This window comes from Bufo bufo, chromosome 2 (assembly GCF_905171765.1).
Source record: "Bufo bufo chromosome 2, aBufBuf1.1, whole genome shotgun sequence".
NCBI classification, from domain to species: Eukaryota; Metazoa; Chordata; class Amphibia; order Anura; family Bufonidae; genus Bufo; species Bufo bufo.
In genome coordinates, this window is record NC_053390.1 from 566,856,615 (window position 1) to 566,878,493 (window position 21,879).

The 21,879-nt window shown below is 42.2% G+C and overlaps 1 protein-coding gene across 5 annotated transcripts in view; it reads left to right on the forward strand.

The window, feature by feature from the left end:
• The window catches only part of BMPR1B (bone morphogenetic protein receptor type 1B), a 455,592-nt gene that overhangs the window by 311,720 nt on the left and 121,993 nt on the right, over window positions 1-21,879 (forward strand). For all 5 annotated transcript variants that reach the window (XM_040418173.1, XM_040418171.1, XM_040418174.1 and 2 more), the window contains one exon: window positions 20,847-21,058. In XM_040418173.1, coding sequence (XP_040274107.1) covers window positions 20,986-21,058 — 73 coding nt within the window. In that variant the 5' untranslated portion in view covers window positions 20,847-20,985. The remainder of the gene's footprint in view (window positions 1-20,846; window positions 21,059-21,879) is intronic.

The following is a 21,879-nucleotide window of genomic DNA, read 5'->3' on the forward strand; positions in this document are numbered from 1 at the left end:
CACATGCCCATGTTCTCTGCTGCTATGTCCAGGACACGATTTGAGACCATCCTACGTTTTCTGCATTTTAGCGACAACACCACCTCCCGTCCCAGAGGCCACCCAGCTTTTGACCGGCTCCACAAAATTCGGCCCCTCATAGACCATTTCAACCAGAAATTTGCAGATTTGTATACCCCTGAGCAAAACATCTGCGTAGACGAGTCCCTAATACATTTTACCGGGCGCCTTGGCTTCAAACAATACATCCCAAGCAAGCGTGCCCGGTATGGGGTCAAATTGTATAAGCTCTGTGAAAGGGCCACAGGCTATACCCACAAATTTCGGATCTATGAGGGAAAAGATCAGACCCTGGAGCCGGTCGGTTGCCCTGACTACCTGGGGAGCAGTGGGAAGACAGTCTGGGACTTGGTGTCACCCTTATTCGGCAAGGGGTACCATCTTTATGTGGACAATTTCTACACAAGTGTGGCCCTCTTTAGGCATTTGTTTCTAGAACGGATTTGCGCCTGTGGCACCGCGCGAACTAGTCGCGTGGGCTTCCCCCAACGGCTTGTAACCACCCGTCTTGCAAGGGGGGAGAGGGCTGCCTTGTGTAACGAAGAACTGCTCGCGGTGAAATGGAGAGACAAGCGTGACGTTTACATGCTCTCCTCCATTCACGCAGACACGACAATCCAAATTGAGCGAGCAACCCGTGTCATTGAAAAGCCCCTTTGTGTCCACGACTATAATGCGCTCATGGGAGGGGTGGACTTCAATGACCAGATGTTGGCTCCCTATTTAGTTTCCCGCAGAACCAGACGCTGGTATAAGAAGGTGTCTGTATATTTAATTCAATTGGCTGCCTATAATAGTTTTGTTCTCTACAGTAAGGCTGGGAGAACAGGATCCTTCCTCAAATTCCAGGAAGAGATCATCGAGAACCTCCTGTATCCAGGAGGTTCCGTGGCCCCATCCACCAGTGTAGTTAGCCGTCTACACGAGCGACATTTCCCCAGTGTCGTTGCTGGTACCTCAACCCAACCGCCACCCCGAAAAAAATGTCGTGTCTGTAGCAGGAGTGGAATAAGGCGTGACACCCGCTATTTCTGTCCTGACTGTCCTGACCACCCTGCCCTATGCTTTGGTGAGTGTTTCCGGAAGTACCACACACAGGTACACCTAGCATAGGGATTGCATCTCACAGGACAGGCACACAGGGCTATTAGGGCCCTTTTACTCACAGCTGCTGCAAACCTCTCCTTTCACCTGGGATAAAGTGCATAACGTACTTCGCCACATCTTTGGGCGATTTGCACATTGTCCCATGGGGAAGGAGAGGTTTGTTCTATAAAGGTAAAAAAAACTAAACAAAAAAAAAATTACCGGTAAGTAAAAAAGTTAAACGTTCAGTTAAAAAAGTTAAAAAAAAGTTTCTATGTTCTATTCAACAGTTAATAAATTTATTGCGTTGCGGCCTGGTTTTTTCTTTTTTGTTTTGTTTTTTTTACCTTTCAGGTGGACCAACCGATCGACTAGCTGCAGCACTGATGTGCATTCTGACAGAAGCATTGCGCTGCTGTCAGATTACACGCAAGTCGGTGTATGCGGCGCTGCAAGACGAGATTTCTCCTCTGCAGTAAAAGATATGTTTGCCGAGGCATATGAGCTGAGGAGGTGGCGGTGTTCATATACTTTGGCAAACACTTTGTATATATAAAAAAAAAAATCCCGGCAATGATTTATTCATCCACATCGATTGATGTGAATGGAGAAATCTGGTTTGCCAGGGCATACGAGCTAAGTGGGTATGGATGTTGGGCGGAGCTCCTATGTCCTGGCAGACGCCTTTCCCCTCCTTTTTTTTTTTTTGGCAGAGATTTTTTCATCCACATTGATCGATGCGAATGAAGAAATCTGTGCCGTTCATTTTTTTCTTTCAGCCCAGAGGCTGAACGAAAAAAAAAAATCTCATTACCCGTATGCTCAATATAAGGAGAATAGCAGAAACTCCTAATGCTGGGCATACATGTAATGATTGTGGAGACCCTCAAATGCCAGGGCAGTACAAACACCCCACAAATAACACCATTTTGGAAAGAAGACACCCCAAGGTATTCGCTGAGGGGCATATTGAGTCCATGAAAGATTGAAATTTTTGTCCCAAGTTAGCGGAAAGGGAGACTTTGTGAGAACAAAATCAAAAAAATCAATTTCCGCTAACTTGTGCCAAAATTATTTTTTTTCTATGAACTCGCCATGCCCCTCATTGAATACCTTGGGTTGTCTTCTTTCCAAAATGGGGTCACATGTGGGGTATTTATACTGCCCTGGCATTTTAGGGGCCCCAAAGCGTGAGAAGAAGTCTGGTATCCAAATGTCTAAAAATGCCCTCCTAAAAGGAATTTGGGCCCCTTTGCCCACCTAGGCTGCAAAAAAGTGTCACACATGTGGTATCTCCGTATTCAGCAGAAGTTGGGGAATATGTTTTGGGGTGTCATTTTACATATACCCATGCTGGGTGAGATAAATATCTTGGTCAAATGCCAACTTTGTATAAAAAAAATGGGAAAAGTTGTCTTTTGCCAAGATATTTATCTCACCCAGCATGGGTATATGTAAAATGACACCCCAAAACACATTCCCCACCTTCTCCTGAGTACGGAGATACCAGATGTGTGACACTTTTTTGCAGCCTAGGTGGGCAAAGGGGCCCACATTCCAAAGAGCACCTTTCAGATTTCACAGGTCATTTACCTACTTACCACACATTAGGGCCCCTGGAAAATGCCAGGGCAGTATAACTACCCCACAAGTGACCCCATTTTGGAAAGAAGACACCCCAAGGTATTCCGTGAGGGGCATGGCAAGTTCCTAGAATTTTTTATTTTTTGTCACAAGTTAGTGGAAAATGATGATTTTTTTTTTTTTTTTTTTCTTACAAAGTCTCATATTCCACTAACTTGTGACAAAAAATAAAAACTTCCATGAACTCACTATGCCCATCAGCGAATACCTTGGGGTCTCTTCTTTCCAAAATGGGGTCACTTGTGGGGTAGTTATACTGCCCTGGCATTCTAGGGGCCCAAATGTGTGGTAAGGAGTTTGAAATCAAATTCAGTAAAAATTGACCTGTGAAATCCGAAAGGTGCTCTTTGGAATATGGGCCCCTTTGCCCACCTAGGCTGCAAAAAAGTGTCACACATCTGGTATCCCCGTACTCAGGAGAAGTTGAGGAATGTGTTTTGGGGTGTCTTTTTACATATACCCATGCTGGGTGAGATAAATATCTTGGTCAAATGACAACTTTGTATAAAAAAATGGGAAAAGTTGTCTTTTGCCAAGATATTTCTCTCACCCAGCATGGGTATATATAAAATGACACCCCAAAACACATTCCCCACCTTCTCCTGAGTACGGAGATACCAGATGTGTGACACTTTTTTGCAGCCTAGGTGGGCAAAGGGGCCCATATTCCAAAGAGCACCTTTCGGATTTCACTCGTCATTTTTTACTGAATTTGATTTCAAACTCCTTACCACACATTTGGGCCCCTAGAATGCCAGGGCAGTATAACTACCCCACAAGTGACCCCATTTTGGAAAGAAGAGACCCCAAGGTATTCGCTGATGGGCATAGTGAGTTCATGGAAGTTTTTATTTTTTGTCACAAGTTAGTGGAATATGAGACTTTGTATGAAAAAAAAAAAAAAAAATCATCATTTTCCACTAACTTGTGACAAAAAATAAAAAATTCTAGGAACTCGCCATGCCCCTCACGGAATACCTTGGGGTGTCTTCTTTCCAAAATGGGGTCACTTGTGGGGTAGTTATACTGCCCTGGCATTCTAGGGGCCCAAATGTGTGGTAAGGAGTTTGAAATCAAATTCAGTAAAAAATGACCTGTGAAATCCGAAAGGTGCTCTTTGGAATATGGGCCCCTTTGCCCACCTAGGCTGCAAAAAAGTGTCACACATCTGGTATCTCCGTACTCAGGAGAAGGTGGGGAATGTGTTTTGGGGTGTCATTTTATATATACCCATGCTGGGTGAGAGAAATATCTTGGCAAAAGACAACTTTTCCCATTTTTTTATACAAAGTTGTCATTTGACCAAGATATTTATCTCACCCAGCATGGGTATATGTAAAAAGACACCCCAAAACACATTCCTCAACTTCTCCTGAGTACGGGGATACCAGATGTGTGACACTTTTTTGCAGCCTAGGTGGGCAAAGGGGCCCATATTCCAAAGAGCACCTTTCGGATTTCACAGGTCAATTTTTACTGAATTTGATTTCAAACTCCTTACCACACATTTGGGCCCCTAGAATGCCAGGGCAGTATAACTACCCCACAAGTGACCCCATTTTGGAAAGAAGAGACCCCAAGGTATTCGCTGATGGGCATAGTGAGTTCATGGAAGTTTTTATTTTTTGTCACAAGTTAGTGGAATATGAGACTTTGTATGAAAAAAAAAAAAAAAAAAAAAATCATCATTTTCCACTAACTTGTGACAAAAAATAAAAAATTCTAGGAACTCGCCATGCCCCTCACGGAATACCTTGGGGTGTCTTCTTTCCAAAATGGGGTCACTTGTGGGGTAGTTATACTGCCCTGGCATTCTAGGGGCCCAAATGTGTGGTAAGGAGTTTGAAATCAAATTCAGTAAAAAATGACGAGTGAAATCCGAAAGGTGCTCTTTGGAATATGGGCCCCTTTGCCCACCTAGGCTGCAAAAAAGTGTCACACATCTGGTATCTCCGTACTCAGGAGAAGGTGGGGAATGTGTTTTGGGGTGTCATTTTATATATACCCATGCTGGGTGAGAGAAATATCTTGGCAAAAGACAACTTTTCCCATTTTTTTATACAAAGTTGTCATTTGACCAAGATATTTATCTCACCCAGCATGGGTATATGTAAAAAGACACCCCAAAACACATTCCTCAACTTCTCCTGAGTACGGGGATACCAGATGTGTGACACTTTTTTGCAGCCTAGGTGGGCAAAGGGGCCCATATTCCAAAGAGCACCTTTCGGATTTCACAGGTCATTTTTTACTGAATTTGATTTCAAACTCCTTACCACACATTTGGGCCCCTAGAATGCCAGGGCAGTATAACTACCCCACAAGTGACCCCATTTTGGAAAGAAGAGACCCCAAGGTATTCGCTGATGGGCATAGTGAGTTCATAGAACTTTTTATTTTTTGTCACAAGTTAGTGGAATATGAGACTTTGTAAGAAAAAAAAATAAAAAAAAAAAATCATCATTTTCCGCTAACTTGTGACAAAAAATAAAAAGTTCTATGAACTCACTATGCCCATCAGCGAATACCTTAGGGTGTGTACTTTCAGAAATGGGGTCATTTGTGGGGTGTTTGTACTGTCTGGGCATTGTAGAACCTCAGGAAACATGACAGGTGCTCAGAAAGTCAGAGCTGCTTCAAAAAGCGGAAATTCACATTTTTGTACCATAGTTTGTAAACGCTATAACTTTTACCCAAACCATTTTTTTTTTACCCAAACATTTTTTTTTTATCAAAGACATGTAGAACAATAAATTTAGAGCAAAATTTATATATGGATCTCGTTTTTTCTGCAAAATCTGACAACTGAAAGTGAAAAATGTCATTTTTTTGCAAAAAAATCGTTAAATTTCAATTAATAACAAAAAAAGTAAAAATGTCAGCAGCAATGAAATACCACCAAATGAAAGCTCTATTAGTGAGAAGAAAAGGAGGTAAAATTCATTTTGGGTGGTAAGTTGCATGACCGAGCAATAAACGGTGAAAGTAGTGTAGGTCAGAAGTGTAAAAAGTGTCCTGGTCTTTCAGGGTGTTTAAGCACTGGGGGCTGAGGTGGTTAAAGAGAAAAATGTCAATATAGCTTGCTGGTTTGCCCTTTCATAATTTACTAGTTTCCAGAACTATAAAATGGATTAGGGGATTAAGAAGAACACATGAGGTGATAGGGGTTGGCCAGCTGATTGTATTTGTGTTACATTCTGATGCTTTCCAGGTCCTTCACCAGTCTCTATTTCTGGTTCCTCTCAACACAGACACCTCAGCTCCTGCAGAACTTCATTAAGCACACTTAAATTGCTGAAGGACCTAATAATACACACCACAACTGCTGCAGAACCTCATATTAGTTCAGCGGCTGCAGAATCTCATAATATACATCTCAGATACTATTGTATTTTAGCATTAGCTTCTGCTACCCTCAATGTGGCTATGGCTAATGGTTTGATGACCCCATGCACCTGTTGGCTTGCTTTCTGTCTGTTTGACTCCACCTACAATATTGGGCCACTTTCAGTTTTTTGGGCCTACTTTAAGTTCTCAATCCGCTCCCAGAGGAGTATGACTTGTTTTATTATTTTACACTATTCTGAGCCTTTTCAACTCAAATGTAACTGACTGGACAACCCCTTTAAGGGGATTTGTTAACCTGTTGCATGTGCGCAGCGAAGGCATCTGTTTTGACTCCATTGACACCTGAAGGTGTTTGTGTTGGTCCCATGTTCATATGTGCCCACACAAATGAGCCTCTGGGAGCAACGGGGGCGTTGTTGTTACACCTAGAGGCTCTGCTCTCTCTACAACTGCTGCTGCATCCTCTGCACTTTAATAGACAGGGCCAGGAAGTGTAAATGTGATCACATCTGGCGCTGACTTCTCCTAAAGTCAATCAAATTGCAGAGGGCACAGCATTTGCAGAGAGAGCAGAGCCTTTAGGTGTAACGGTAACGCCCCCGTTGCTCTTAGAGGCTCATTTCCATATATTAACACTTCATTTTTCTCGGCAATGCATCCACATATGAACATGGGACCAGCACAGATGCCTTCAGCTGCCAGGCGCACATGTAACAGGTCAGCCAGTGTCATAGGTACACACCTGCTGACAGATGCCCTTGAATGCTAGGATTCGTGACTTTTGGAAGACAGGCCAGAGTCAGAGTTTGCTGTGGAACTATTCTGTCTTTTTCAGTCTAGCTTTCTAACTTCTGAGGATAGATTCAGCTATCTTATAGGACTCATTGACCACATTGTAAGCTCTTTCTTTAGTGCCTGAAACCCTAAAACAATGTTATCCACCTTGTCCACGTGACAGGTCCAGCCGCAGCAACAGCAGTGCCCTCACAACATTAGCAGCCACGTATTAGGAAATAATTCTCTGTTAGGCTACTTTCACACTAGCGTTAGAAGAATCCAGCAGGCAGTTCCGTTGCTTGTATGCAAACGAATATCATTTGTTTCCGGATCCGGAAGCGGATCCGTCTGACAAATGCATTGCAATACCGGATCCGCCTCTCTGGTGTCATCCGTTAAAACGGATCCGGTATTTATATTTTTTACAGATTTAAAGGTCTGCGCATGCGCAGAACGGGAAACCAGATTTGTTTTTCTGGCACACTTGGTACTGGATCCAGCATTAATACGTTTCAATGGAAATTAATGCAGGAGCCAGCATTCCGGCAAGTGTTCCGGAATTTTGGCTAGAGAAAATACCACAGCATGCTGCGGTATTTTCTCCGGCCAAATACCGTAAAAGGAAAAACATCCTGATGCATACTGAACGGATTGCTTTCCATTCAGAATGCATTGGGACAAACTGAAGCGTTTTTTTCTGGTATTGAGCCCCAAGGACGGAACTCAATACCGGAAAACTTTAACGCTAGTGTGAAAGTAGCCTTAGCCGTGGCTGGCTGCTGTGCTCCGATCTGATGAATGTCTGTTTGCTCTACTTTCACACGTAGAGTTTGCCTTTGTGTTCTCTGCGCTGTGTCATTCACTCCTATGATTTGCTCTGCTTTCTTTGTATAAAGATATTGTTTGAATAACCGATCCCAGTGACACCCTTGGAGACAGAGGAAATCCTGTGTGAATAAAGAGTGTTAGGAAGGATTTCATAAGATTATCATAAACAGCTTCTTTACATACAGCATATAATAGAAGGGACCAGCTGTGTCATGTAACTTTGGACAGGTGAACAGGACTATTGTATCAGAAAAGGAAATATTTTCTTTTACCGGTTATTATGGATCCAACAATCTGTCTGTTATGAATTGACCAAGTGCATTCAACTGTGTCCGCTGGATAATGGCAGGCGACCCAGTTTTACCTTGATATTTTGCAATAGGGCTGATGTGATTGTGATCTTAACGGGGTCATGTTTACCAGCCATGCATTCAACAGGTAGGCTTTTTATAACTTTTAGGCCTCTTTCACACGGGCGAGTATTCCGCGCGGGTGCAATGCGTGAGGTGAACGCATTGCACCCGCACTAAATCCCGACCTATTCATTTCTATGGGGCTGTTCACATGAGCAGTGAAGTTCACGCATCACTTGTGCGTTGCGTGAAAATCGCAGCATGCTCTATATTCTGCGTTTTCATGCAATGCAGGCCCCATAGATGGGGCAAGCAAGTGCGGATGCGGTGCGATTTTCACGCACGGTTGCTAGGAGACGATCGGGATGGGGACCCGGTCATTATTATTTTCCCTTATAACATAGTTATAAGGGAAAATAATAGCATTCCTAATACAGAATGCATAGTACAATAGGGATGGAGGGGTTAAAAATAAAAATAAAAAATTTAACTAAACTTAATCCACTTGCTCACGCAGCCCGCATCTCTTCTGTCTTCATCTTTGCTGTACACAGGAAAAGGACCTTTGATGACGTCACTGTGCTCATCACATGGTCCATCACATGATCCATCACTATGGTAAAACGATCATGTGACGGACCATGTGATGAGCGCAGTGACGTCATCAAAGGTCCTATTCCTGTGCACAGCAAAGATGAAGACAGAAGAGAAGCCGGCTGCGCGAGCAAGTGGATTAAGGTGAGTTAAATTATTATTATTATTTTTTTAACCCCTCCAGCCCTATTGTACTATGCATTCTGTATTAAGAATGCTATTATTTTCCCTTATAACCATGTTATAAGGGAAAATAATAAAATTTACACAACACCTAACCCAAAACCGAACTTCTGTGAAGAAGTTCGGGTTTGGGTACCAAATATGCAGATTTTTCTCACGCGCCTGCAAAACGCATTACAATGTTTTGCACTCGCGCGGAAAAATTGTGCATGTTCCCACAAAGTACCCGCATCTTTTCCCGCAACGCCCGTGTGAAACCAGCCTTACACATTGTTTAGATCTCGTTTGGTGACCATGTTCGGCATATGCGCCAGGAAAGCTACCTGAACATATACCTAATCTAGGAAAGGTCAGATTGCAGAGCATTGTGGTCAATCTACTTTCACACTGTCGTTTTGTCTTTCCGTTTATGAGATCCGTTCAGGGCTCTCACAAGTGGTCCAAAACGGATCAGTTTTGCCCTAATGCATTCTGAATGGGAAAGGATCCGCTCAGAATGCATCAGTTTGCCTCCGATCAGTCTCCATTCCGCTTTGGAGGCGGACACCAAAACACTGCTTGCAGCGTTGATGAAACTGAGCCAAACGGATCCGTCCTGACTTACAATGTAAGGCTACTTTCACACTGGCGTTTCTCGGTCCGCCTGTGAGATCCGTTCAGGGCTCTCACAAGCGGTCCAAAACGGATCAGTTTAGCCCCAATGCATTCTGAATGGATAAGGATCCGTTCAGAATGCATCAGTTTGCCTACGTTCAGCCTCTATTCCGCTCTGGAGGCGGACACTAATTCGCTGCTTGCAGCGTTTTGATGTCTGCCTGACGATGCAGGGCTAAACGGATCCATCCTGACTTACAATGTAAGTCAATGGGGACGGATCCGTTTTCACTGACACAATATGGTGCAATTGAAAACGGATCCGCCTCCCATTGACTTTCAGTGTAAGTCAAAACGGATCAGTTTGCATTATCATGAATGGATACAAGCGTTTGCATTATAGGTGCGGATCAGTCTGTGCAGATTCCAGACGGATCCGCACCTAACGCAGGTGTGAAAGTAGCCTAAGTCAATGGGGACGGATCAGTTTTCTATGACACAATCTGGCACAATAGAAAACGGATCCGTCCTCCATTGACTTTCAATGGTGTTCAAGACGAATCCGTCTTGGCTATGTTAAAGATAATACAAACGGATCCGTTCTGAACAGATGCAGTTAATTGTATTATCTGAACAGATCCGTCCATGACGAATCCGCAGTGTGAAAGTAGCCTTACATATGCCACTGAATGGTATGGTGGAGCCTTCCATCAAATATATTCATTGCAGAATACTCATATAAACATCCTATGTAATAGCTCCATTTCTGATGCCCAGAAAGAGAACATCAGAGGACGGTTCTTCTGGACTCTCTAATGAAAGCAGAATAAAGTAATGGACATTCTTTATATAGTCCTACAGGTTACTACTTTTCACTTCTCTTACTCCCATCATTTTGTGATGTTTTACCTAGGGTTATCTTCTTACTTTGATTCTTCTAGGTTGGGAGGTTCCTCCAGTGACTCCTGCCTTGGAAATACAGAAGTACTGTACATGCAAGCCATTCAAAAAAGCATACTTGCTCCTCTAAAGCTGTGTTCACATCTGTGTCATCTGAGGCTCCATGGCAGATTCTGTCACGTTTGATGGGGGGAAAAAAACACAGCTTGAAGCGCCATTTTACCCTTCAAAATGCTAGACACCTTGGTGGAACCCAAAGTCAATGGGACCAGCCGGGCAACATTTGGTATTGATTGTATGATAGGCCTAGAACTGCATTGTGATTTGTGTTGTGAATGGAAGCCATGATGCAGATGTGAGCAGAAGGTCCTGACATTAGGACCACGTCTATGACTTTCATATGCCTTAATTGGCATGTAGATAGGGGATGTCTTCTTGAATGCACACTATTAAAGATATGGGCTTCTCTTTACCACTAATAATGTTGGTTACATCGGTGATACTGTGACAGGCACATCTTTAACTAATATCCCTGTAGACCTGCTGGAATTATATTTTAAAGTTGAAAGCACAGAGGATTAGTAAAAGGCGAATTTCCTGAAATTTGATTCGGATTTGATTTGGCTGGATTGGTCTGAAGTGCCCTCAATTGCACTGACAAGTCATGTATGACACTTTACCCAACCCCTTTCCAGCTCATTAACACCAGGACAGCATTAGTAATATCAAAGTGATAGTGACTAGGGATGAACGGACCTGAACTTTATAAGTTGGGGTTCGGTGTTTGGGCTGGGTTGCATTCCGTCACAAATTCAGTTCGAAAACGTTGTTACAGAATCCATAACGGAATTCCTTTACAACCCAAACGTGGAACCCAAACCTGTAAAGTTCGGGTTCGCTCAACCCTAATAGTGACATGTACGGATATGGGCAAATGCATGGGTGACGGTGGTGACAAGCAGCCTGTTTAAAAGCACACTGCACTTTCAGATTTCTTGCATTTAAAAAAAAAAAATAGTTTAAATATTGTTACTTTTTGGCATCAAACACCTGCAAGACATGTCCTACATGTTACATTATATAGGTCATTGTACCTTTTGCAAAGTAAGCAGACTTTAGAGAACATCAATGCAAATGTTAAATGCTTCTCCACATATCCTGCTAAAAGGAAAATGACAGTAAATGCTGATAAATGGATTTTATGTTGTTTTCAATTATAAATGGCTGACATACAGAATACTATTATTTTGTTCATCTTTATTTGTCATACTATATTATTATAAGTCCAATATGTATCTTCCTGCTTGTACGTCATAGTGTGTTATCATTCAGCTCATACACTGCACATCATCCTGTCATACATCCAACTTCTTGGTGGTCCTTAAACCACCGATTGTCAAATCCATTTATCTTGCTCCTCCACCCTTCTCACTTCTCCTGCACAGTACCATTTAGTCTTTTCTATTTCACTCATTTCTGTCTTTGGACACAACCCCTTTGCCCCAAAGCGAAAAACATTTCCACCAACACCAAACATGGTGGTGAGGGGTCAGCGGGGCTAAGAGGAGCAGCCTATACTTCATCTTCATTCTCTAGATGGAACTTATTTCCCGCATCTCTCTTCAGCTGTGTAACGCAGTTTTAACAGTCGTAGGCCTCTTTCACACGACCGTTTTTTCTTCTTCAGTTTACGGGCTGTTTTTTGCGTTCCATATATGGTCCGTATACAGAACCATTCATTTCAATGGTTCCGCAATAAAAATGGAATGTACTCCGTATGCATTCCGTTTTCGTATTTCCGTTTTTCCGTTCCGTTGAAAGAAAGAACATGTCCTATTATTGCCCGCAAATCACGTTCTGTGGCTCCATTCAAGTCAATGGGTCCACAAAAAAAACAGAACACATACGGAAATGCATCCGTATGTCTTCCGTATCCGTTCCGTTTTTGCGGAACCATCTATTGAAAATTTTATGTCCAGCCCAATTTTTTCTATGTAATTACTATATACTGTATATGCCATACAGAAAAACCGAATGGAAAATCGGAACAGAAACGGAAACAAAAAACGGATCCGTGAAAACGGACCGCAAAACACTTAAAAAGCCATACGGTCGTGTGAAAGAGGCCTTAGTGTATGTTCACATGTGACTGATTTGTTGAAGCAATTTCTGCAACCCCATGCTGATTTTGCAGTACATGCCTTTATTTCAGCAAGCCAAGCCCTAGTCAGATGAATGGAAGAGTTTCAACAAATGGTATTGCTTAGGGTACTTTCACACTTGCGGCAGGACGGATCCGACATGCTGTTCACCATGTCGGATCCGTCCTGCGGCTATTTCGCCGTGCCGCCGGACCGCCGCTCCGTCCCCATTGACTATAATGGGGACGGGGGCGGAGCACCGGCGCAGCACGGCGGTCGCGGCGAAAGCCGCCGGACTAAAAAGCCTGACATGCAGTAATTTTAGTCCGGCGGCCTTTCGCCGTGCACCGCCGTGCTGCGCCGGAGCTCCGCCCCCGTCCCCATTATAGTCAATGGGGACGGAGCGGCGGTCCGGCGCCACGGCGAAATAGCCGCAGGACGGATCCGACATGGTGAACAGCATGTCGGATCCGTCCTGCCGCAAGTGTGAAAGTAGCCTTAAGGGTATGTTCTCACAGTGGATTTTTTTCCAATGTGAGTCTGCGCCACTGTTCATGCGACCGAGGATTTTTTTACGAGGAGCGAAACCGTGAGCAGGACTGCAACATTTCTTTTTTTAATAGTATCTTTTTATTAAAGTTTAACAAAGAGCATTACAAACACTCCATTTGCAACCAAACTACAAATAAGTTCAGTACATTAATTCTCATGGGATTAATCATAGCCGCTTCCTTCAGCCCTTGCCCAGATCAGAAGCGAATAGTAACTTATTAGTATGAATAGCACCCAATATATTATGTCATGGAATAGTAGAGAGTACTGCATACACACACATACATACAATACCTTCATCGGCCGGATACAAACGCCATCACCTCCTAGGGTATCAGCTTTTGGGCGCCAATCCCATATCTTCATAAATCGATCGGGGGTCCCTCGACGCTCATATATAAACTTATATAACTCAAGGTCAGTATTAACTAATTGTATCCATTGTTGCACAGTAGGACTCTTAGGGGGTTTCCAATTCATGAGGATGGTTTTCCTAGCATAGAACAAGAGTATTCTGTATAATTGCCTACCGAATTTGGTGGGAACAACCTCATTAGCTATCCCCAGCAGACTCGTCAGCGCAGTGCAGACATTGGAAAAACCCAATTTATCATTAATGTAAGCATGAACCTCTTCCCAGAAGCTATAGATTACCGGACATTGCCAAATCATATGTATTAAGCAGCCCTTCTCATATCCACACCGTGTACACTGAGGGTCTGGTAATTTACCCATTTTGAATAATCTCTCAGGGGTATAGTATATCCTATGAAGCCACTTAGCTTGAATCAATTGATCTCTAGCACTTACTACTGTGGATCTCCATGTATGGCTAAATTCTTTAATATGCGTATCTTCTAGATTTTCAACATCTCTTCTCCACTTGACAAATGAGTTATTGAGGGGAGAATCCTGTAACGCCATTAATAACGCATAGAGAGCCGACACTGGTTTGACTAATGAAACCCTTCTGACCACTGCCTCTATAGGGCCACACTTCAGCTTTAGTGGATCCCTACCAAACTGAGCATGACAGGCATGTCTAAGCTGAAGGTATCTGTACAAACCATGTTGGGGCAGATTCAATTCCTGCTTCAGACTGTTAAAGGATCTAAAAAAAAAAACATATTACAATTGGGTGAGATAACGAACCCCTTTTTGGGGCCCAGAATTCAAATTCCGTTAATGAGAACAATTCCGGCAATCCTCTATTTCTCCACAACGGCAAATATGGTGACCAAGTAACGCTATTCTCGCCGGAATTACGCATCTGACTCTATTTAACCCAAATCTTCACTACTGCAGCCAGGACTGCAACATTTCAAATGAAAAGCCATTGTCAAAATCTATATGAACATACCCTTAGGGTTAAATCCACATCACATCCATGGCAATTCCACATCTAAATCCTCATCAGTATCCATGTGTAAAACATGCAGACTTTGTGGTGGACAATTAGGGTACAAATAATTCAAACCTTAGGGTCTGTATTCTCCACAGCAGAATTTTACAGCACAAGCAAAGTAGATAAGATTTTCCCATCCACATTCTGCTGTGAAAACAGCATAAACTGACTTGCACTGCGGTATGTCAAGGTTGAATACCGCAGAAGACCCTCTGCAATCCCAACAGTGAAGCCACTACAGAAGCAGGCCTATAGTGACCTTTTTTTTTGCAGCGGTAGACATCAGCAGACGTAGCTGTACCCTAAATATCTGTCTATGAGGCTTTAGGGGAGGCAATCTGGCAAGGTGTATTCTCGGAGGTTGCTGTGGTTCTCTGCTTTGTTGACTGACACACATATGTCACTACATTCTTTGCGATTTACCTGCGGTTGCAATCTTGGCCCCAGCGTTACATTAAAGTAAATATAAAGCTTAGTTAAAAATTTGTGCCCGTGGTGTAGAATGGTTGATCTGTACACATATCACATCAGTGTAGATTTCAGTTGACTGAGAATGGATACTTAGAATGGTCATGTAGCTGGGATTTCTATGTCTAAGGCCAGGTTCACATCATCATTTCGTTTTTCATTCTTCTGATCCATCAGAAGAACAGAAAACAAAAAAATATATAGATTCTTTATTTTGAGCATCCGTTGTGCTCATTTATGCACCTTTTGCATCTGTTCTTGCAAAAATAACAGATCTCAGACGGAACTGACTAAAACAGATGTAAAATAAGCACAACGGATGCTCAAAATAAAGGATCTGCATTGATTTTTTTTTATTTTTTTTATTTTCTGTTCTTATGGCGGTGATGTGAACCTACCATTACCATTGAAACTCCTTACATACATACAGCACAATATAAAGCACTCTACTATCAGGATACAACTCATGGCACTACTCATGGCTTGTGTGCCCTGTGCTTCATAACTCTTGTAGACTTTCATCTGGAGCTGGTGTCTTTTTCAGCAATAAATTCACCATAAAAGCATTTGCAGAAAAAAAAGCAAAAGTGCAGAAAAGTGCCACAAGACAACTGAGTGTGACCCTCGCCTTAGGGTAGTGTCACACGTAGCTTTTTGTGGCAGTTTGTGAACTATTGTTATGAGCTAAAATCAGAGTTGGGTTGGAAGGGAATAAGAAATATAAAGGAAAGACTTCTCCTTTCTGCTGGATCCACTTCTGATTTGGACTCAAAAAACGGTATCAAGCTGCTTCAAAAACTTTGTGTGACAGCATCTGCTTTTTCTTTTTGAATGGGGCTTGCAGAAATCTACATCTGAAGACATCTCGACTACTCATTACACTGCTCTACAATAGATGGTAATGATGTGATGTGTAGTATAGGCAAGTTCCAGAGCATAGTGTGTAGTGAGACTCTATTTTTTTTTACAGTCACTGTGTTATATCATTTACAACAGGTCCCCATTTGCTTACAGCAGTGGACCTAATTATCTGTGGATTTCAATGTGTGCCAGCCTTCATATGATGGCTCAGTAAGTCGCTGTCTGAACAGTCACATTATCCAGACTTTGCCCTGACACCTGTGATGTCAAGCACCAGAACAATACAGTGGCGGCCCCCTGCCGGCCCTCACATCAGCACAGTGTGATATAAGCCCAAGCTTGTCTTTTCCTTTTCTAAAATTAGCAAATCAAACCATGCAAATGAAGCACACAACAAGAGCTGGCCTTTTATTGTCGGAGCAGCCTTTTGTTTCCCACTTTGGAGTTTGTTAAGAAGAAGTCTTTTGTTTCCCTTGGTAACTGCAGCAGAATCTGGAGAAACGCATACTTAGTGGAGGACAATGGCCTGCGACACAGCCTTAAACTTTATTAAGTCTGCCTTGGACCCCTTTTCCTCTTTTCAGCTAAATGGAAGCAACGTTTGGCAGGCTCCATGCTGTGCCCTTGATTGATGTGCTGAACATCTGAAGCACTTTTGTGTCCAGCTTGCTCTTTATGAGTGCATAATGTGTGAATACTCAAATAAGGTCAGACCTTATCACATGTAATCTAGGCCTCAACGCAGATCAGCAGTGACAGTCATACTCTGGAAGCCAGCGCACAAGTCATCCACCGCTTCAACCAGGCAGCTTAAAGGATTTTAGTTTTTAGTTTTTTTTACACCAGATCCTTCATAGCAACTTATGTTCTGGAGGAAGAAAGAGAGAAATAATGGAGATCTTAGTGGCATAATGCCCCATCACAACAAATGAGCTGTGAATGGAGGGGACCCAAGCGAGGGGAGAGCAGGGCAATGGCTGTTTATGCAAAAATGAGCTCTTCTGGCTGGAGAACACATGGCATGTGGGATCTTGGGCTTGATAGAAGAAACTTTACATCTGATATTCAAGTGACTATCGGAAATAAAGTCAGGACGGATAATCTAATTTTAGGGTCATTTTAGGGTAATTTTCAAGAGGATTTTGAGGTCTTACTTACTAGTTGGAAACTATGTTTGAAATCTCAATATGGTCCTTGTTATAGGCTTGTTATATGAGGAAATGGTATAATGAAGGTCCACCCTTATAGCTTAGCGCTCAACCGCATTTTCATGCTGTTGTTACCAGGCGTGGAGTCTCACTTTATGGCTTCTATAAAATAAATAGTAAAAGGCCGCTCTTTTGTTCCCTATTAGATTGTATAGATGGAGTAGGGATCTATATAACAAGTGGCACGTGCTTCACCTTCCAGAACACAACATTATAGAGTTAAGTGCAGGCATCCTGTCACATTGATGGGGCGCCTATGGAAACATAGGGTACACTTGCTAATTGTGTTTGGGGCCCAGCAGTGCCCCTCGTTACATCTGTAGCTGGGTCAGATAGCATGATGTTTTGTACTCAATATACAACCTATTGAGATGTCCTTAGTGTGTGTTCCTTGAGTTATAATGACAGTAAATAGAGTGGTAATTGGGCTTAAACCAGCTAATATAACCAGTGTTAGAATGATTACCCATTGGGAGGTTTCTGAGGAAGAGTTTATTTTTATGGAAATCAGATAAGGGCATTGTTCTCTATGGATATATCCCCATCTAGGGATAAGGATCAAGTATATAAACAATCACTGCTTTCCAGGGTCAGGTTACCCTCCCACCATCCCTGTGGAGTCTCATGCAGACGGCCACATTATGACTTTGAGTAATGTAGCATCCACAGGGATGTATGGGTAGAAGATCTCTGCAATATAGTCAGGCTCGGACTGGCCCACAGGGGTACAGGGGAATCCCCCGGTGGGCCCCTGAGCAAGGTGGGCCACTAGTCTCCCACCCCCTGCACAAGTGGCACATAACACATTAGATTTAGTACACTACATACATATATTCAATGTACAGCACCTCAACCAGCTTATTTTTATATAAAAAACTTGTTAGATTATTTATTATATTTGAATTTATCCGTACGGTGGGCCCCCAAAATAAATTTTACTGGTGGTCCCTAGGTACCCCAGTCCGACACTGAATATAGTGCAGTGTATAGCAACACATGGGTGCCTACAGCTTGTAGTATAGAGTGGCAGGCACACCATGGGGCTCCGTACAGGCTCCATACATATGGTTCTCACCTAAAGCTCTTCTGCAATTTGCACTGTTTAGGCCACATAGTATTACTTGATTACAGAGAAGGGTAATATTAATTGATTGCAGTGGACATACATTTTTTTGGTTACATTTTATGCAACACTAACAGATTTTCAACTGTGTGGTGGCATGACACTTAAAGTGGACCTCCAGCACTGTGTAAGTAGTTTATGGAAGAGAACACACAGTGGGCAAGATTTACTAAGATAAATGTGGCAGAATAAACTGCCATACGTGCCTTATACATTTAGTATGTGTTTTAGACACTTTTACACCTCAATAAAAGAGGAAGAGACATGGCCTAAAAAGGAAAGAGCGTGGCTTGAAATGAATCATTATACAGAATTTTTTTTGCCAAAAAGCAACATAACCAGTAGGTGGTGGAAAATTGGCAATTAGGTATCCAGTGCCTCGTGCCAGAAAATTGTAGGTTCGTTGTGGCAAATTATGCCAAAACTGCATGAATTTTTTTAGAGAGATTCTAGGTGCAGATACATTAGTAAATCTGGGCCAGTGTGTTTTTCTGAAGAAAAAGTAAAGTCTGTTGTGAAATAAAAAATGCACTATATGTAAAGCATTTTGTTTCATGGCATTTTTGGGGTCATTAAAGTTTCTTTCTAAAGCAGCATGCTCAGCCTATGACATTTTTCCCATAGGCTTCTCTATAGGACATAAAAACACCAGCAAAAACTTATGTACAAAGTAACACTAAATAATAAATAAGGAGATAGCAGGCACACTCATAAATGGGATTAAATATGGTAGATTTATTTAAAATACTAGTTTAAAAATAAGGTAGGGATTTTTAGAGCATAGGTGAGTGAGTGGGGGAATCTGGGCACTTGTAGTGGGTGCCAGATAAGGGGTGGCTGGTACCAGTTGTTTAGGGTGGATCCGTGTGAAAAAATTAGTGGTAAAAAGGTGGTAAAAAATGGTAGGACATAGAAATAAGGAATAAAAAAATCTGTGAAAAATAATAATGTGCTTTTCCTGGAAAAGCACATTATTATTTTTCACAGATTTTTTTATTCCTTATTTCTATGTCCTACCATTTTTTACCACCTTTTTACCACTAATTAAAACTTGAATTTATAAATTAGAATTCCTGCTCTTTCTGTTCTTTGACGTCACGGAGGAGGTCCTATGAGTGATTGACAGCTATCTGTATACACAGTCATAGAGGGAAGGCTGTCAACCACTGATAGGACCTCCTCCTGGACTTCAAAGCCCAAAATGAGCAGGAATTTAAATGTTTAAGTTTAAGTTTTACTGAATATTTTCCCATAAAACCATATATGAATCTGCTCAACACCTCCTGCGCTACATCATGCTGCCTGTAGCTATTTTTGCATTTTCATGGTGGCAGGTTCCCTTTAAGGCCCCACTCACACGACCATATTTTTGTTCCGCATCCGATCTGCATTTTTTTGCGGATCGCACATGGGCCCATTCATTTCTATGGGTCCCAACAAAAAAAGAAATGGACAGCACGCCGTGTGATGTCTGAATTCGTATGTTCATTCCGCAATCCCACAAAAAAGATAGAACATGTCCTATTCTTTTCTGTTTTTGAAGACAAGAAAAGGCATTGTTACAATGAATCTGCAAAAAAATAAAGCAAAACCAGGCAACGCAGATGTCACATGGATGTCCTCTGTATTTTATGCGGATCCGCATTTTGTGGACCGCATATTACATACAGTCGTGTGAATGCACCTAAAGACATTTTTTACTACAACATTTTGGCAAAATGCCCCTTTTTCCCTAAACCACGCTCACTTGTCTAGTGAGTCTCAAATGGTGTTCAAATAAAAAATCTGACACTAGGTATATACAATTGCCCATTCCTGATAATTGCCCTATGTAATGATAGAGTAAACTCATGTTCTTTGGGTGAAGGCATTGCGGATGCGGTCACCTACATCATCATTTTTGGTCAGCAGATTGTGCTGTGTAAACAGCTATCTGCTGTCCAGAAACCTTCTCTATGTGGATGAGCAACCGCAGTACAAATCCCTTGTCCCCATACAGCGTTGGTGCTTACTGCTCTCACCTCCTCTGAATAGCAGGCTATTATCGGGAACGAAAGGTTCAATCCCGACAATTGCCTGCTGTGTGTGTCGCCCATAGTAAATCTCGCCCATTTCGTGAATTTGTTCTAGAATCAACCTATAACTCGATTCTTCAATTTTAAATAATGCACAAAAATCCAGGTGCCTATACTGTTAGTGAATCAGACGTAAGTACCAGTGTACACTTACACCATGTCAAATAACTGGAGAAGATCCAGATAATGTTTTTACTGAAAATAAACTTCAAATATTTACCAGTAATATACTATATCAACATAAATAATAAATAAAATAACATATCTCATTAATGCGCAGCATTTTATAAGTTATAATTTGTTGTTACTATTGACCTGGTATTATTATTATTATTATTATGGAGTTACAACTTTTGACATTTCAGATTGGCAGTGTCTGAGTGAGTCAACTTCAACTTGATATGCTGAGCCCATGCGTATGGGGGGAGGGATGTGTGCAGTGGTGAAGAGGTTAACAGGTTTTGTCAAGATAAGGCTAGGAAGTGTATACAAAGTCTCATCTGGGCAGTCAATCACAGCTTCTGTTTTTAGCAATGAAGTCTGGCATGGGATTTCTTTGTTGTGTTCCCCCACGAGGTGATCAGTTGAGCTCTATGTGGTGACAGAACTTGCTTGTAACAGGCTTCATTTTCACATTCCCCTGCAGACTGGTGTGAGGACCTGACAGGGCTGGAGACTTGGGACTAACGCAGGAAAAAAATAAAGAAGAGCATCCATAGCCTGGACTTTTATTTCATACAAGAGGAGGAAGGCATCTTCCCTGCTGCAGAAGTTCTCCTTCAGGAATGGGCTGGTTTGAAGACCCAAGCTGGCAGCTGCATGTTTCCTTGATAATGCTCCTGTCTCTGCAGACCAGAGGTAAGACAACAGACCTCACAATGTATCTCACTGGCAGGACAAAGTAGGGGAAAGCCGGCAGTCCCTGTGTGTAGGGTTTTGGATGCTCTGGACAATGTAAGAAGGATCCAGTAGAGCCAAATATTTTTGTTCGTTGTTTCTTTTATTTATTCCTTCTTTCTTTCACGTTTGCTTTAGGTCAGCTCCTTAGAAGTAAAGTTTAGTCGTTCCGTCAGCAGCAGGCGCTTTCAATGGGACATCACACAGCATAATTCAGAACATAATGCACATTTATCTGAAGTTTGGGGAAATAGCTGTTCCCATGACACGAGAGGCCCCGCTAGTGACTGCTTGTTATTGACAAACTGGGAAATATGCATGAAATTGGCTGAAATGTGGCTGATGGCCACTGAAGACCTCCCATCTCCCCACTTCTCAGTACAGCAGAAATCCATAGCAGCTTTGGAGCAGAAGCTTTTTCTCTTTTTCCTTAAGAATCAGCACGTCTAGTCAGACCCTACAGGCTTCTCTGATGGAAAAGCATTTCTATTACCCCTTAACACACACTGTGCTGGAGAAGCCCTTGGAAAAAGTTCAGGCACCAAATCCCATATTTCATGTAGAGATATGTATGAAAGCCACCTTCTTCTATCACTCTGAAATGTTGAATTCATAGAAGTATATGTAAATATACAGTTTGGAATTATATAGACTTATTATATGAATTATCATATATAGGAGATTCAGTGTGAGAAAGGATGTGAGTGTTTACAGGAGCATCTTCTCGGCATTAGTTTATATAAGACTGTGTAAAGTCACTGCTCACAATGGAAAAAACTATC